Source organism: Polypterus senegalus, chromosome 1 (genome assembly GCF_016835505.1).
Source record: "Polypterus senegalus isolate Bchr_013 chromosome 1, ASM1683550v1, whole genome shotgun sequence".
Taxonomy (NCBI): Eukaryota; Metazoa; Chordata; class Cladistia; order Polypteriformes; family Polypteridae; genus Polypterus; species Polypterus senegalus.
Genome location: NC_053154.1, coordinates 177,323,902 through 177,339,834, shown reverse-complemented (window position 1 = coordinate 177,339,834; position 15,933 = coordinate 177,323,902). Strand labels below are relative to the sequence as shown.

At 35.9% G+C, this 15,933-nt stretch overlaps 1 protein-coding gene across 5 annotated transcripts in view; it reads right to left on the bottom strand.

The window, feature by feature from the left end:
* Positions 1 to 15,933, bottom strand: part of mrvi1 (murine retrovirus integration site 1 homolog) — a 186,934-nt gene that overhangs the window by 83,130 nt on the left and 87,871 nt on the right. For 4 of the 5 annotated variants that reach the window (XM_039763543.1, XM_039763566.1, XM_039763557.1 and 1 more), the window contains 2 exons: positions 7,413 to 7,480; positions 2,344 to 2,517 (listed from right to left, as the gene is read on the bottom strand). In XM_039763543.1, coding sequence (XP_039619477.1) covers positions 2,344 to 2,517; positions 7,413 to 7,480 — 242 coding nt within the window. The remainder of the gene's footprint in view (positions 1 to 2,343; positions 2,518 to 7,412; positions 7,481 to 15,933) is intronic. The other variant, XM_039763550.1, reaches the window with a different exon arrangement.

Below are 15,933 nucleotides of genomic sequence, written 5' to 3'. Positions count from 1 at the left end.
TCACAATATGATGTCATATGTTGATGTACAGTTGTGCTTGAAAGTTTGTGAACCCTTTAGAATTTTCTATATTTCTGCATAAATGTGACCAAAACATCATCAGATTTTCACTGAAGTCCTAAAAGTAGATACAGAGAAACCAGTTAAACAAATGAGTCAGAAATATTATACTTGGTTATTTATTTATTGAGGAAAATGATCGAATATTACATATTTGTGAGTGGCAAAAGTATTTGAACCTCTAGGATTAGAAGTTAGTTTGAAGGTGAAATTAGAGTCAGGTTTTTTAATCAATGCGATGACAATCAGGTGTGAGTGGGCATCCTGTGTTATTTAAAGAACAGGGATCTATCAAAGTCTGCTCTTCACAACACGTTTGTGGAAGTGTATCATGGCACGAACAAAGGGGATTTCTGAGGACCTCAGAAAAAGAGTTGTTGATGTTCATCAGGCTGGAAAAGGTTACAAAACCGTCTCTAAAGAGTTTGGACTCCACCAATCCACAGTCATACAGATTGTGTACAAATGGAGGAAATTCAAGACCATTGTTACCCTCCCCAGGAGTGGTCGACCAACAAAGATCACTCCAAGAGCAAGGCGTGTAATAGTCAGCAAGGTCACAAAGGACCCCAGGGTAACTTATAAGCAACTGAAGGCCTCTCTCACATTGACTAATGTTCATGTTTATGAGTCCACCATCAGGAGAACAGTGAACAACAATGGTGTGCATGGCTGGGTTGCAAGGAGAAAGCCACTGCTCTCCAAAAAAAACATTGCTGCCTGTGTGCAGTTTGATAAAGATCACGTGGACAAACCAGAAGGCTATTGGAAGAATGTTTTGTGGACGGATGAGACCAAAATAGAACTTTTTGGTTTAAATGAAAAGTGTTATGTTTGAAGAAAGGAAAACACTGCATTCCAGCATAAGAACCTTATCCCATCTGTGAAACATGGTGGTGGTAGTATCATAGTTTGGGCCTGTTTTGCTGCATCTGGGCCAGGATGGCTTGCCTTCATTGATGGAACAATGAATTCTGAATTATATCACAGAATTCTAAAGGAAAATATCAGGACATCTGTCCATGAACTGAATCTCAAGAGAAGGTGGGTCATGTAGCAAGACAATGACCCTAAGTACACAAGTTGTTCTACCAAAGAATGGTTAAAGAAGAATAAAGTTAATGTTTTGGAATGGCTAAGTCAAAATCCTGACCTTAATCCAATTGAAATGTTGTGGAAGGACCTGAAGTGAACAGTTAATATGAGAAAACCCACCAACATCCCAAAGTTGAAGCTGTTCTGAACGGAGGAATGGGCTAAAATTCCTCCAAGCCGATGTGCAGGAATGATCAAAAGATACCAGAAAAGTTTAGTTGCAGTTATTGCTGCAAAGGGTTTCACACCAGATACTGAAAGCTAAGGTTCACATACTTTTGCCACTCACAAATATGTAATATTTAATCATTTTCCTTAATAAATAAATGACCAAGTATAATATTTTTGTCTCATTTGTTTAACTGGTTTCTCTTTATCTACTTTTAGGACATGAGTGAAAATCTGATGATGTTTTACGTCATATTTATGCAGAAATATAGAACATTCTAAAGGGTTCACAAACTTTCAAGCAACTTTCCTAGAGTTGGTTATGTGCAACACCCTATAGCAATGATCCAAGAAGCACTAAAGACATGAGAGGGCACATTCATGCACAAAAACACATTCACAACAATTCAGGAAGAAAAAATTTAGTGTATTAAAGCAGAAACACGAGTTTTCACGATGTGGCAATCCTACTCACATTATGGGAGCTATGAGACATTAAAAACAATAATAATTCTTTACATTTATATAACACTTTTCTCACTACTCAAAGTGCTTTCCATGTAGGGAGTACCTTGGACATGAACCCACACAATTTTGCATCCATGCACTGTATGTTGTGATTTAACTAGTAAATAAAGTACCTTTGACATTTTCTTGTGTTTCAGCTATGAAAATATTACCCACCACAGTCCCGGCTCAAATAAAAGATTTTTTTTTTAAAAAATGAGTCACCAAAAGCAGCTAATCATAATTACAATCGGGTGTCTCTTCTTTCTCTCCTTCCATTCCTCTTGTTGAGTGTTACCCACTGCCTCCCAGCTCTGACTCAAGGTGATGTGGCAAGCTCCTTTTAAACTGGACCTGGGAATGCTTCCAGTGCCATAGTGTGTCCCCTTGGAAGCACTACCAGTCATGTGAAAACCAGGAAGGTCCAAATAAGGCAATGAAGCTGCACTTAATTCACTTGACATTCTTGAGTGAGCTGATAACATCTTTTTAACAATAAATAAAAAGTATTACCTGTTGGTGAGTCTGAGATGCTGCATGTTGAACGTCGACCTCTGCGCATTGAAAAATGTTCACTGGCTTTTTTTGCTTCTTCCAGCAGTTCCAAATTTTTTTTTTTATCTTCATCTGATAGCTCAACATCTGGCAATTTATCATTTATCAGATCAATAACGTTGCCTGCATTGTCTGTTTAGAAAATGGAAGATATAGCTTTTAGTATGTTCATTATTTAGACACTGCAGTCTGCAAAGTGTTTCCCCAGATTAGACTTAGGCTCACCCCGATACATAAGAAAAAGTCATTCTAGAGCAAAGATGTACATGTTCAGTCCTTCAGGGCCACAGTGGCTGCACATTTTACTGTAACCTAGTTTCTTATTTAAAAACCATTGTTTTAAGCCTAATTTTTGTCCTTTATTTTACTGAAGTTGATTTTAAGATTCACAATGCTTAATTCTTCCATTTAGTCTTGAACAGTAGCATTCACTATTTTTAATCTTCTTGTTAACTTAATTGCCTCATAATTACCAGTAAGATACTTATGACAAAAGAAACCAGTGCTTCAACATTTATCTCTTCCCCATTTCCACCTGTGTTAGTTCCATCATGAACTATTCTGTTTAAATAAAATATTTGGAAAGAAATAGAAGAAGAAAGAAGTGAAGAACTAAGAATTACTAATTTGCTCCAGGCAACAAATCATTTTAATAATATCCTCCCTACTATATGAGAATGACCTGGTGTGGTAGAATATTTTAACAGGCCATAAAACTAAGTAAGTTGTTTTTTAATTAGCAAAATTACATTGGAACAAGAACACTACAGCCATTGCAGCCTTCCAGGACTGAACTTGGTTATTCTTTTTCGTGAATGAAGATCCTTTAGCATTTACTGAGGTGCTAGTGGACGGCTTTTCTTTAACTATGTGAATTTAGCAAAACCTACTTGGGGTAGGACTATTGTGTGTGATTTGTTCTGGAATGTCAGGTTTGGCTGTCACTGTCTCAAAATACTGTACTACATATATATTGAGATAATACTGGTGTAACAAATGTTATGCCCAAGGAATTCTGTTAGATAGACATTGATCAGATGAAGACAGAGTAAGTCTGAGCTGGCATACTTTTTGCTGCTGTTTGGATTGTGATGGAAGTGTAATAGTAAACATGCTTTCTTTATAAACAAGAAATCTGGGTTAATTTCTCACCCATTACATTTTTTTCTTCAAACAAGCATTACCCTCAATCATTTTGTAATAGACCCTAAAAATATTGTGTCTGGAGTTACTTATTTCAATTTGGCATCACAATTGTAATATCTGTCCATCACACCACAATCACGACCTGCTCCGCACCGTTTCCCAGTTGTGGTTATTCTGCTAACCAGAGGTCATACCCACCCATGTGAGTCAATTCTATTACCAAGTGGGATCACTGATTCTATGTACTCTAAACACAATTTTTCACAGTATAAAGGGTTACGTGAATTTTTCAAATCATTGTATACATTAATTTGCCATGAAAAATGTTTTTTCTTAATTGAAGCATTCTTTACAAATTTTAAGGAAGAAGATTTCATCTGAATGGCAACAATACAAAAGAAAAAAAAGACATTAAAATTTCACAATTTTCATGCCAAAAATGTTCTCAAGTACTAATCTTTATCTTGCAGTTATGTGCATATTATAAAACAGCTTATTCATGTTGTTTTAAAAAAACATATCTTGTAGATATTCACTTGTGTGTCATCCCTGAACCCAAAAGACAACCAAAACAACAAAAGTAACAAAAGAAACAGGTTTTAACATCAAAGGAGGACTATCAAAGCAAATACCCAATAAACACACAGGGGATTAAAACAACAAAACCTAAACCTCTTTGCCTTCCAGTTTACTTCTTTGTTGTTCCTCTCAAGGCTCTTTACCTGTGAAGCCACTAGTGATGATTCCTCCCACCTGCGTGCCCCCAACATATAATGACTGCAGGGGCCTTTTAAGCCTGGATCAGAGAAGCCTTCCAGGTAAGCCTTTACAAATACAGTACTTCCGAGTTACCCAGCCAGCACCCAAAGGTCTGCAGATACTTTTAAGAAGCTCCCCTAGTGGTGCTAGACTTCCCTGCAGACTTCCCATACCACACACTGTCTATCCTCCATACCTCTGTGAATCTAACCCACAGTGCACTCTAGTGGCTATAGAACATTAGCAAGAGAGACAAATTTGCTTTTTGCCTGTCCTGCTTTATTAATATGTTTTTGAAAGATTCTGTCATGTTAGTATTCTGTTTGTAGCAGCACTACTTAAAAAGGACTACAATTCCTAGCCGCCCTGGGAATACTGTGCCATTGGCCAGCTTTTGTTGTTGCTGTGGAGGGTGCTGTGTGACATAAATTATGGTGCAAAATTTAAAATGGGACCTTAAGAAGGTGGCAGGATCGTGATCATCTGATGATTTTTTTGTTTGTTTGTTTCTACACTTCACTTCATGATTGGTTTACATTATACACAGAATTACAGTTTTCTCTGGATTTATGTCCTTGTACTGTGCCTGATCGTTCATGTGATTTTTGTCTTGGTTGAAGAATGTCAAAAGGGTCAGTTTGTGCAGGCCGTACACCTGCTTTCCCTCAGAAACATGTGATCAGGAACATTTCCTCATAGACTGCACGTGGTTGTCTTGGAAAAGTGATTGCCACAAACTTGTAGACCACCTTTCTGTAGGACTTTAGTTGGGGTGTTTATATCAAACCTAGGCACTACAAGCCATAACTTCAAGGCATCGCAATTACCATGAAGAGGTTGATGGAAGTTACAAATGCTAGACTTTTTTAATTTTAATATCAAATTCCAGATACAGACATTCTCCAAGTATTTTGTTAAAAAGGCAGTGTTGCATTTAACAGCTTCAGACCTGTGTAGTTTTGTGCTATTTTACTTCCTAATTTACATGAAAACACCACTTGCAATGGTCATTGTGAACAGACAAGTCAACAGGGAATTATCCTTATCTCTGGAATAGTAATGTCAAGAATCTGTAATTCCTATTTCCTTTTGTTGTCATAAACATACATTAAAAACAGGGAAGCTATGTTTATCTGAAATCAAAAGATTTGCTCCTACAAAGTGGACATATTCCATAAGTTTTAAGGCTTTATCTTTTTCACATTTGGACCAGTGACCCATACAGCAGACATAGTATTATTTTTAAATGTAAGTAATATGTTTCACTTAAGAACAATACTTCCTATGGCAAATTAATATACACTATGTTGGTGAACAAGTAAATTTGATAGGAAAAACACTAAACCTGTCCTTTAAAATTACAGTGGAATTTTAAGTAACACCTGGTCAAAGCTGGGAAACACAACTTTATCTACATACAGTAAATAAAGCCAGCTTTGTGTCAGGATAATGAGGAAATGGAGCCTGGAGGCTGAAATAGCTCTGAATGAATGCTTCCAAATGATAAGACATAACAGAAATGATGCACAGGTCACATGGGGATGATAACGATGGACTCAGTCACTGCATCACAGACTGCATTAACTTGTGTGTTGACACTGTGGTACCCTCAAAAACAGTGTGATGCTTTGCAAGTAACAAGCCCTGGATTACAAAGGAGCTAAAAGGTCTCCTGAAAGAGAAAAGGAGTGCATTAAAACTTGGAGATAAAGAAGCTCTAAAGAATGCACAGCTAGTGCTAAATGAAAAAGCCAACTGAAGAGAGGACCTGAAGACAAGTAAGGAGACAATTGAGGAGAATACACAAGGGAAAAGCTGCGGGACCAGATGGAGTCAGTAAGGCCTTGTGCTGACCCAGTCACCTGTTTAGCCTGTCCCTAAGGGTTCAGAAAATGCCACTCCCATGGAAAACATCCTACATTGCTCCTGTTCCATAGAAGGCAGGCACCTTTTTCCCTAATGACTACAGACCAGTGGCACTTACATCTCACATCATGAAGATGTTTGATAGGCTGGTCCTGGACTATATGAGTGTCCACTTGGCCCACTGCAGTATGCCTATTAGACAAACACTAGAGTTTAGGATGCAATTATCTATCTGCTCCACAAGGCTTATTCTCACCTGGACAAAGCATGCAGCACTGTGAGGATTATATTTTTTGATTTCTCCAGTGCCTTCTGTACTGCATTTTTACAAGTGGGAAAAATAGTAAACTAAATGATTCTAACTTGTTAAAATGGATCTTGGTTATACGATTACAGCACAGTTTCAGAGCGTTAACCATTGTTGCTTCTGCTCCTAATGCTGAATACTTTACATTTCATGTGTAATTATTCCTTGAATGTTTTATACCCTTGTGTGAAAATCAACAATTGTCACCTTTTATTCTTGGACAAGTCCCTTTGACAATGTTTATAAAAACTACATGTTAAAATATCCTCACCAACCAGAGAACAACACATCTACTTTCTCTAGCTTTTTCTATCTGTAACTCTTTGTTGCTTTTGTATGAGGCATCTTCTGTTACATTGCTTTACCAGATTTTTCTTGGTTCTTGTTTATTTTCTAATTTGCTACTTTCCATGTAATACATTGTCTAATTTGGTGTATGAGCTATTTTTGCTTCCTTACTTTACTAAAAGTGCATTTAAAACATTCTACCTCCTCTGACTGTAAGTTGTTCTTTGCCTATTTCACTTGCCACTTGATTTTTCTTCACTAAACCCATGTCCATATGTCAAGCACCTCTAATCTGCAGCTTTCTCTTTTAATAAATTGAAAATGGTAGTATAATTTCTAATTATTGGACATCAAAAAAGAATTATTTTCAATGGATGTCATTATCGTTTCATATTTCCAATTAAAAATTTTGTTTACAGTTTATTTAAGTGACTTTAAAGAATGTTAAAATATACTACAAGGATATTTGTATGTGAAGAAGCAGGTAAAAAAATGAAAATACAATATGTTAACTTAGTTTTAATTTACAGAATAAACAAAAAAATGAAAGATATTACAGATAACATAACAATAACAATTTCATGCATTAGAAAGTTTATAAAAAGATGTATTCTTTTAAAAAAGGTATACTTAAAAAGTAGAAAAATGTATATTCTCATACCAACTGTAGTAACTGGACTTGATAATGAGCTTCTTGAATGCCAGTGTCGCATGCTGGGACTATGAGGTCTGTTTGTGAAATAAACAAAATCAATAAACACATAAGTCCTAATGAAAGTCAAAACTTAACTCTGAATATTTATTAGTATTTTATTTTATTGCAATTAAAAGTATATTTAATTCTGTTTACATAGTGGGGCACCATCAATTAATTTCCCTGAAACCTGTTTTTCTATTACAATGCTCTTTGGAGCTAGAGTTTATCAATAAATCTACAATGAGTCTATAATGAGATTCCAGTACACTATCTAAAACGATGCTCAAAACTATACTTAAAAAAAAAAAAAAAATTCACACATATCTAATATTAGACATTAAGCCCATTACAATAATGGGCACTAGAACAGTAGTGCATAAACATTAGTATGAACAGTCTATATTAAATGGCAAGGGACCTTGTATGTGGCTGTAATATGCATCACTGCATTGTGTGCCTTTAATTTTCTCTCTCGGTAATACTGGTTTGTATTTCCGTAAAATGCCTGTAATTTTGTCTGACAGTAATACAGTGGAACCTCAGTTCACGACCATAATTTGTTCCAAAACTCTGGTTGTAACCCGATTTGGTCGTGAACCGAAGTAATTTCCCCCATAGGATTGCATGTAAATACAATTAATCCGTTCCAGACCGTATGAACTGTATGTAAATATATTTTTTTTAAGTTTTTAAGCACAAATATAGTTAATTATACCATTGAATGTACAGTGTAATAGTAAACTAAATGTAAAAACATTGAATAACACTAAGAAAACCTTGAACAACAGAGAAAACGAACACTGCAAGAGTTCACGCTATAGCTTTACGACCCGCTTGCTAAAAACACTTTTTTTTTTAATGAGTTTTAAGCACTGAGAAAAAATGGACATTTGAAAAATAGCCGTAATTTAATAAACAACCATGAAAAGTAACATTGCAACAATGCACACGCGCGCCTGTGTGTGTATGTGTGTCTCTCTCGCGGGCCTGCGTGTGTGTGTGTGTCTGTCTCTCGCGTGTGTGTCTCTCTTAAACTCACACCTCTGTGTCTGTGTGTGTCTCCCTCGCCTGTGTGTGTGTATGTGTCTGTCTGTCTCATGCGAGCCTGTGTATGTGTGTGTGTGTCTGTGTCTCGCACGCCTGTGTGTGTGTGTGTCTGTCTCTCTCGCGCACGCACCTGTGTGTATCTCTCTCTCTGCACACACAGGGAATGCACAGGAAGTGACTGAACACACCAGAAGACACACACACGCGGACACCTGAATGCACACAGGGGTTTTATTAAAGAGGATTCTATCATATATAGCTCACACATTGTGCAATAGTCAGCCTATGCAAAAAATATATATACTGTATATATATTTTTAATATTACTCAAGTTAAGATAATAAATAAATAATAATGATGATGAATATGATATTTCACAATTATGTCTATAAGGTGTGTGATTTCAATACAGAACTTAGTATAGTAATTGCTTTGGGGTAGACACTGTTCGTCAGTCTTGTGGTTGGTGCTCTAATAGACCTGTATCTCTTCCCTGAGGGGAAAAGTTCAAAACAGTTGTGTGCTGGGTGATACAAGTCCTTTATGATACTGGATGTCTACTCTAGAGATTGAGAGGTGTAAGTAATGTAAGTAATAATACTGAGTATAGCTCTAGTCCACCACAGAGCACACACATTCCTCTGCACATCTGCTTTAGAGTCCTAAGTCAACCCAATGGTCAGATTTTTGAACTTTGGAATGTGGTAGAAAATGAGAGGACCCAAAGAAAGTCTCCACACTTGGCCACGATTCACTCCCAAGTCTTAAGAACTGAATTAGTAAATGTGGATATGTGTCTGAGCATGAGCACTGTGGTGGACTGCTGTCATGGCTTTGGCTTATTCTTGCCTTGTGTCTGGCTTTACCAGAAAATACTTTAGCCCCCCTTACCTAATAAAAAAGAAAGAACAAAACTCCAACTTATTTAACTTGGCACATAAATAGTAAAAAAGAAAGATCAAAACTTGGCACAAAAATATCAAATAGTTGTATAATTGCATAGAGTCATTATTTTTTCTTTTCGTTTTTACTGAAAATGTTAGTATAAGTCTATATTTCCATTAATTGTAATCACATTTACTCATATTAACTATAAACATAAACCTTATTGTTATTAAATCACTAATAGTGTAATGTCTCAAGCCACTTTAAAGAAAAGTTTAATGTAATCACTGTGTTTCATTAAATAATCCCTAGAATACAATATATGTTATACTGATGAAGTATTTTAAAGAAGATTGTAATGGAATTTTATTGATTAATAAGTTACAGTCACTTTATGTGAGTACAAATAGCACGACAGGACAGAGACTATGGGCAAGAAATCTTTGTTATTTTTTATTGGTTATTTCAGAATTTTCTACAAGTGAAATCATTTAATCATACAGTTAAGCACTCCCCAGAACAGAAAAATGAAAATTTACATCCCAATATATTCAAATGGATCTTTGTAGATTTAGGTAATCTATATATTCAATGCTTAGAATTAAGGCTTTATAAAATTCAAAATGTATTTTTGAAGAAAGCATGATTCTGTAATGGAGTCATAAGGCATTGCGAAATGCAAGCCTGCAACTGAGCAACTAATCTGATTAATTTAGAGCTTGCAGTGATGTGTTTTTTGTTATCAGTCCAAAGCTAACAAAGGGATGATAAGCAGAAGGAATGCAACAGCATTTGTTTTCTTAAGTGGTATCTACTGTAGCAATATTTAGAAGGAAGCAAAGTATAAAAAATAATTACCAGCGTACAAATACATAGGCATGTTGCTCCACAGCAACAACTTAATATTAAAATGGTGTTACCTCATGTTTTATTGCCTTCCAAAAAGCACATTTAATAATTATACTCTGTGTCATTCACTACCATTAGAGAACTAATAGTCCTAACTATGCGTTGCACATGCAACAGTGTTTTTACAGATGCTCCGTATTTTATGTTTTTCTTTTTGTTTCTGAAATTGTTTTACTAGTTATTCGTCTTGATTAAGATTAGATTTGATCTGGCTTCTGGCTTGTCACTAAAAGTATCCATTTGAATCGTTGTCAAATAAAATAGCAATAACTGTCTGCTCTTAATAGCGAGTCATGACACATACAAGTATAATGACATTTCATGTTTTACAGAGGGCTGGCTTAAACCTGATATACATGACACTAATTTAATGTTGGATGGATTTCATCTTATTCAAGCAGACAGGGACTCAGCTCGACAGGAAGGGGACTGGTCATTATTGTGAATGATGAATGGTGTAACAAAAAACATATTACAGCTAAAACTACAGTATGGAATTCAGACATTGAAATTCTGGGTGTGGGAAGTTGTCCAAGCTATTTGTCCATGAGATAAAATAATGTTTGTATTTTACCCTGTGCAAATGGAGATTCAGCAGTGTAAAAGATTAATTCTGTCACTGACACTTCAATGACAAATCTGACCCTCCAGTTATAGTTTGTGGTGACTTCCACCATGTAACTTTAGAAGGAACGATGAGAAACATCAGTAAGTCTGTATCATGTTCCATTTGAGGAAATAACAAGCTGGATTTGCTGTATTCTAATGTTAAAGATGCCTTTAAGTGTAAATTACTGGCTCTTTTGGACAAATTTGACCACAACCCTGATTCATCTTATTCCCAGCTACAAGTCTGTTATTAGACACAACCTGTTACCACAAATATAGTGAGGAAGTGGAGCCTAGAGGCTTAAATAGCTCCAAATAACTGCTTCCAAATGACAGACTTGGAAATGATTTTTGAGTCACATGAAGATGATATTGAGGGACTCTGTCATCTGCATCACAGACAATATTAACTTCTGTGTCAACTCTGTGGTGCCCTCAAAGACAGCGTGTTGCTTTCCAAACAAGAAGCAGTGGAATTAAAAAGTCTTCTCAATTAAAAAAAGAGCATTCAAATCTGGTGACAAACAGGATCTGGAGAGCACACAACAGAAAGGAAGATTACAAAGCTAGAATAGAAAACAAACTCACTTAGAATAACAAGAAAGATATCTGGAATGGATTTGGTTTATTTAATTACTGGACACTCGCAATCCCTGGCTAAGGAGATGTGGACAAAGATAAAGCAATGAACCAATATTTTAATAGATTTTCCCTCCAACTGCCACATTCTTCAAATGACCAGTCCCCCACACCATCTCTACCACATCAAAAACTCCTACCACTTCAACTAGAATAACCAATGATGAGTCCACCTCTGACAATCGGAATAGGCTGTCTATAACTGAAGACCAAGACAGGAGAAAACTGAGGAAGCTATACACATGAATGGATTGAGTCAGTCCTTGGTTTGTTATGGCCTGTGCTGACCAACATTGTGGCCTCCTCTGTTAACTATTCAGTCTGTCCCTAAAGCTCAAAAAGTGTTGCTGCTGTGGAAAACCTTTATACGTTGTTCTAGTTCCAAAGAAGGCAAGTGCTGTTTCACCTAATGAATACAGACCAGTGGCACTTATGTCTACAGGTAGAGAAGCCTTAGTGTCTTGTACAATGAACTATTTTTTGGGAAGGCTGCAGTTTGTTAGGCTCAAGGACTGTGTCTCTGATATGGATGTGAGCAACATAGAAGCACCATAACAGACATTTCTGTCTCCTTTTTTCTTTACTCTGTACACCTTGAACTAGAAATTCTCAGTTGATTCTGCATTTATGAGGTGTATCAAAAAGGGCGATGAGACAGAGTATAGGAATAAAAAACTTTGTTTCCTGGTGCAGAAAGAATTGTCTACAACTTAACATTGGCAAAACCAAGTAACTGGTCATTGACTTTATTTGTACCAAAAAGCCCCTGTGTATATTCGCTATACATGAAGCGAATGTACAGGTAGTGCACTCCTACAAGTTCTTGGGGGTGTACATTAATGACAGGTTGGACTGGTCTTGGAAGAAAGAGAAACTATAAAAGAAAGGGCAGTGCCAGTTCTTAGTGAGGCAAACCAGTCACTAGAGCCCCTATAAGTATATATGTACAATGGGTGCAAGCATGGTGGAGTTCTCCCCACGGATCCAAGGTATAACTGCAGGAGCATGAAGAAAGATGGATCTGATGGGAGCTGTGCGAGGCAGCCAAGACGGGGGTCGGGTAGTGAGGACATGGCTACTGAGTCTCCACCTGTTGAGTGAATCATGGGTGAGCCAGGAGGTGAAGAAAAAAATTTAGTTGGGCTTGTCTGAGAATAGAAGGAACATTAATGATCCCATGACTGTGTTTTACTCTCAGTTTAACTTTGATTTTTTCTCACAGATAACCCCTGTTTTAATGGATTATTTATTTACTGATGCACTCTGTCACCTTTGGAAACTTTTAATAAAAGCATTTTTCACCTGCCCCTTGCTATGGGTGTGTATGTGTCCTCATCTGCCTGACTCATCCTGGTTACGTTACTGCAGGTTGCAGATTCAAGAGGGTCCTGCATGTAATAGAGTGCCTGTGGCCAAACCACATAATCACTGACTAGACCATGCTGCATTGTTGGACATTTTTAGTTTGCACATTTTCATATCGTTTCACTTTCATATGTATTAAATTTATAGTTAAAAATAAAATCCTGGCCTCAGGGACACTGATGGAAACTTGTTTGTACATATATTGCAATGTTTTCATTCACACAGAGAACCACAGACACAAGGAATAAATGACCAAATAGTGAGGTGGACATGAGGAGAACTTTAGGGACCTTCAAAACTCAACTTGATGTAAATTCCGAGGAAAATAAATGCATATATTGTAAAAAAAATCCCTGTAAAATACATTAACTATGTATTTTCACAGTTAAAAACTGTAATTCAATAAAAAATGATTTTATATTAATAGGTTCACGTAACTTACATTTAGTCAGTGTTTTAGTTGTCAGTATTGTTTCAATGTTCCAAACTGTTTCTATGAATAATTGTTGTATTGCTGTAAAATCACAATGGCACAGAAAACTAAACTCATATAAAATTGTGTATTTGCATAAGGAATGCCACCTTTGTTTGCTCCTGATGATCCCTACATGTTTGCATTGTGAGAAACAAAAACTTAAAGATGGCCAGCAAACTCATTTTTCTATGTGTTTTTTTTTTTTTTGTGGTTATGGAAGCTGATTTATGCTGTGTTTTTTTTCCAATAAACTGGTGAACATGTAGCACATCAGACATTACAAAAAGCAACCTTTCCATTTTCACCAGACAACATGATTCTACTACACTGAAATTATATAAAAGTGAATGTATGTCTGAAAGTCAAATAGTTCATAGTGGAATTGCTAGTCATTTCACTGTTAGGTTATAGACAAGTTTTTTTCACAGCAATCTTAAATAAATATTCCTGTTAGTTTACAGTAAATTACTGGCTACTGAATTACCATAGTATTATAGTTAACATATAAAAATTCAGGAAATTTCTGTAAATTAGAAATAGTTAATTACTATAATTCAACAGCAGTGTCTGCTATATTACATTAATTTTGTAGCTCAGTTTACTGTAAAGTCACTATATAGTACTATATGTTGTAATTTAGAGTAATTTAATACAGTAAAATACTGTGAAAGTAATGTAATTAGTAGCCAGTAATATACTGTAAATTATCAATCAAATTTTTACAGTGATATGTTCAGCAATAACTTCTGAAAAAAATGACCTATCTTCTTCATATAAGTTGCATCATGTTTGTCTTGTTACAGGGTGCAGTTCCTTGCGCAGTTTGGTCCAGACCTTATCCACATGTACTTCAAAAACAGTCTGACCCATGTCCAATGATAAGTGCCATGGAAATTGTTTAAATTGTGTGCTCTGTTTAGTCATGCATGAAGGGTTGTTGAGATACATTATTTATTTCAATAAACATGTACGCACACAATGAGGCACAAGCAAATGTGCATACATACACACAATCAACACTCAGAGAAAATGAAGATAACTGATAGCTTGTTTGCACTACCACAGCACATTCTAGATAGTAAGGAGAAAGATAAGAACAAACACAAGCACAAGCACAGCAGATCTTATAAGGTCAACATGAACTGAGGCATTAAGCCACCACTGTACTGATCTTTCTGTCTATGCAGCTTGTTTGCTACATTTGACCCAATGGGTTTAAATTAGATATTATTTAAGTTGTTCAGTTCATTCAATATCATGTTAGTTTTACTGCAAATTTATTTGTGTATATAATAAATTTAAGTTAATGTTCTTAAATTAATGTATGGCACAACTGATTGTGTTATATTGTAAAATCTTCTGTTGAGTGATTTCCTGCGGTATCACTAAAGTCAGATTTACACTGAAGTACTACATTTTTTTTTACTCTAACTTATCTGTGTGTTAGAATTACTGTATTCGTTTATAGGGCCATTATTGTTATACATACAGCAAAATATTCAACATTTAAGCTGTTGTAATACTATCATAATAATTGTTTTAATGAATTACTCAAAAATATAGTTATTTGCTAATTAATAATAACTGGTATGATATTAAATCTTTCACATATATATTTTCATACAATACCTACTAATATTTAAAGTAAACAATATGCTAAAGCACTACTAAACATTAATACTATAAATAAAGTAAAAGTGTTAATTATCTCTTAAAATTCATTGAGAATTAATAATACTAGGGGACTTTGCCGTTGCTTGCATCGCTCGCCAACCCCCTGGCCTGCGCTACGTGCCATCCACTTTGCACTCCACTGGCGTATATGGATTTCACTTTCGCCAAACAACAAATCTTTTAATTCTCACAGATACGCCTCTTCATTGGGAAGAAACACTACTTTTCCCTGATGGCAACATGAATTAGACATTCTACAAGTCTCCGACTTAAAGTTTAAATCCAAACAATATCTACATACTACTGTCATATCACCTATGTCCATATATTCAATCTCTTTATTATATTTATATATTATATATATAGATATATATTATAATTTTAGTTTGGTTGTGTTAATGTGATGTTTACTATCATATTTTTGAGACTTTTGAATTTTAGTACTTTCATTATCTCTAACCGGCTCTGCATGTGTATCGCGCCAATGTTTTTGAACCTTATTATGACGTTCTAATTTGTCATCTACTCTTTGCCTTTTATTTCCAGCTCCGGGCGTGGTTACATTTTTTGGCACAAAGTCTTGTCTCGCAGGACATGAAATTAACTCTCTGAAAACGTCTTATCTCGTCCCAGGATTTTTTTATATAATAGAGAGGTGACACAATCAGTTGTACTAAACTGCTCTTCCTAGTCCTATATCCATGTGTTTTGTTGGTTATGACCAAGAATATGTGTTTTCCATCCATCCGTCTTTGAAACCTGCTTTTCAAGAGCACGGACATGGGGCAGCTGGAGGCCAACCCAGCAATCATCAGGCACAATCACAGAAGAGGGTGCTAGTCCTTTGCAGGGTGAAAACACACACGCACACACTCTAGGGTG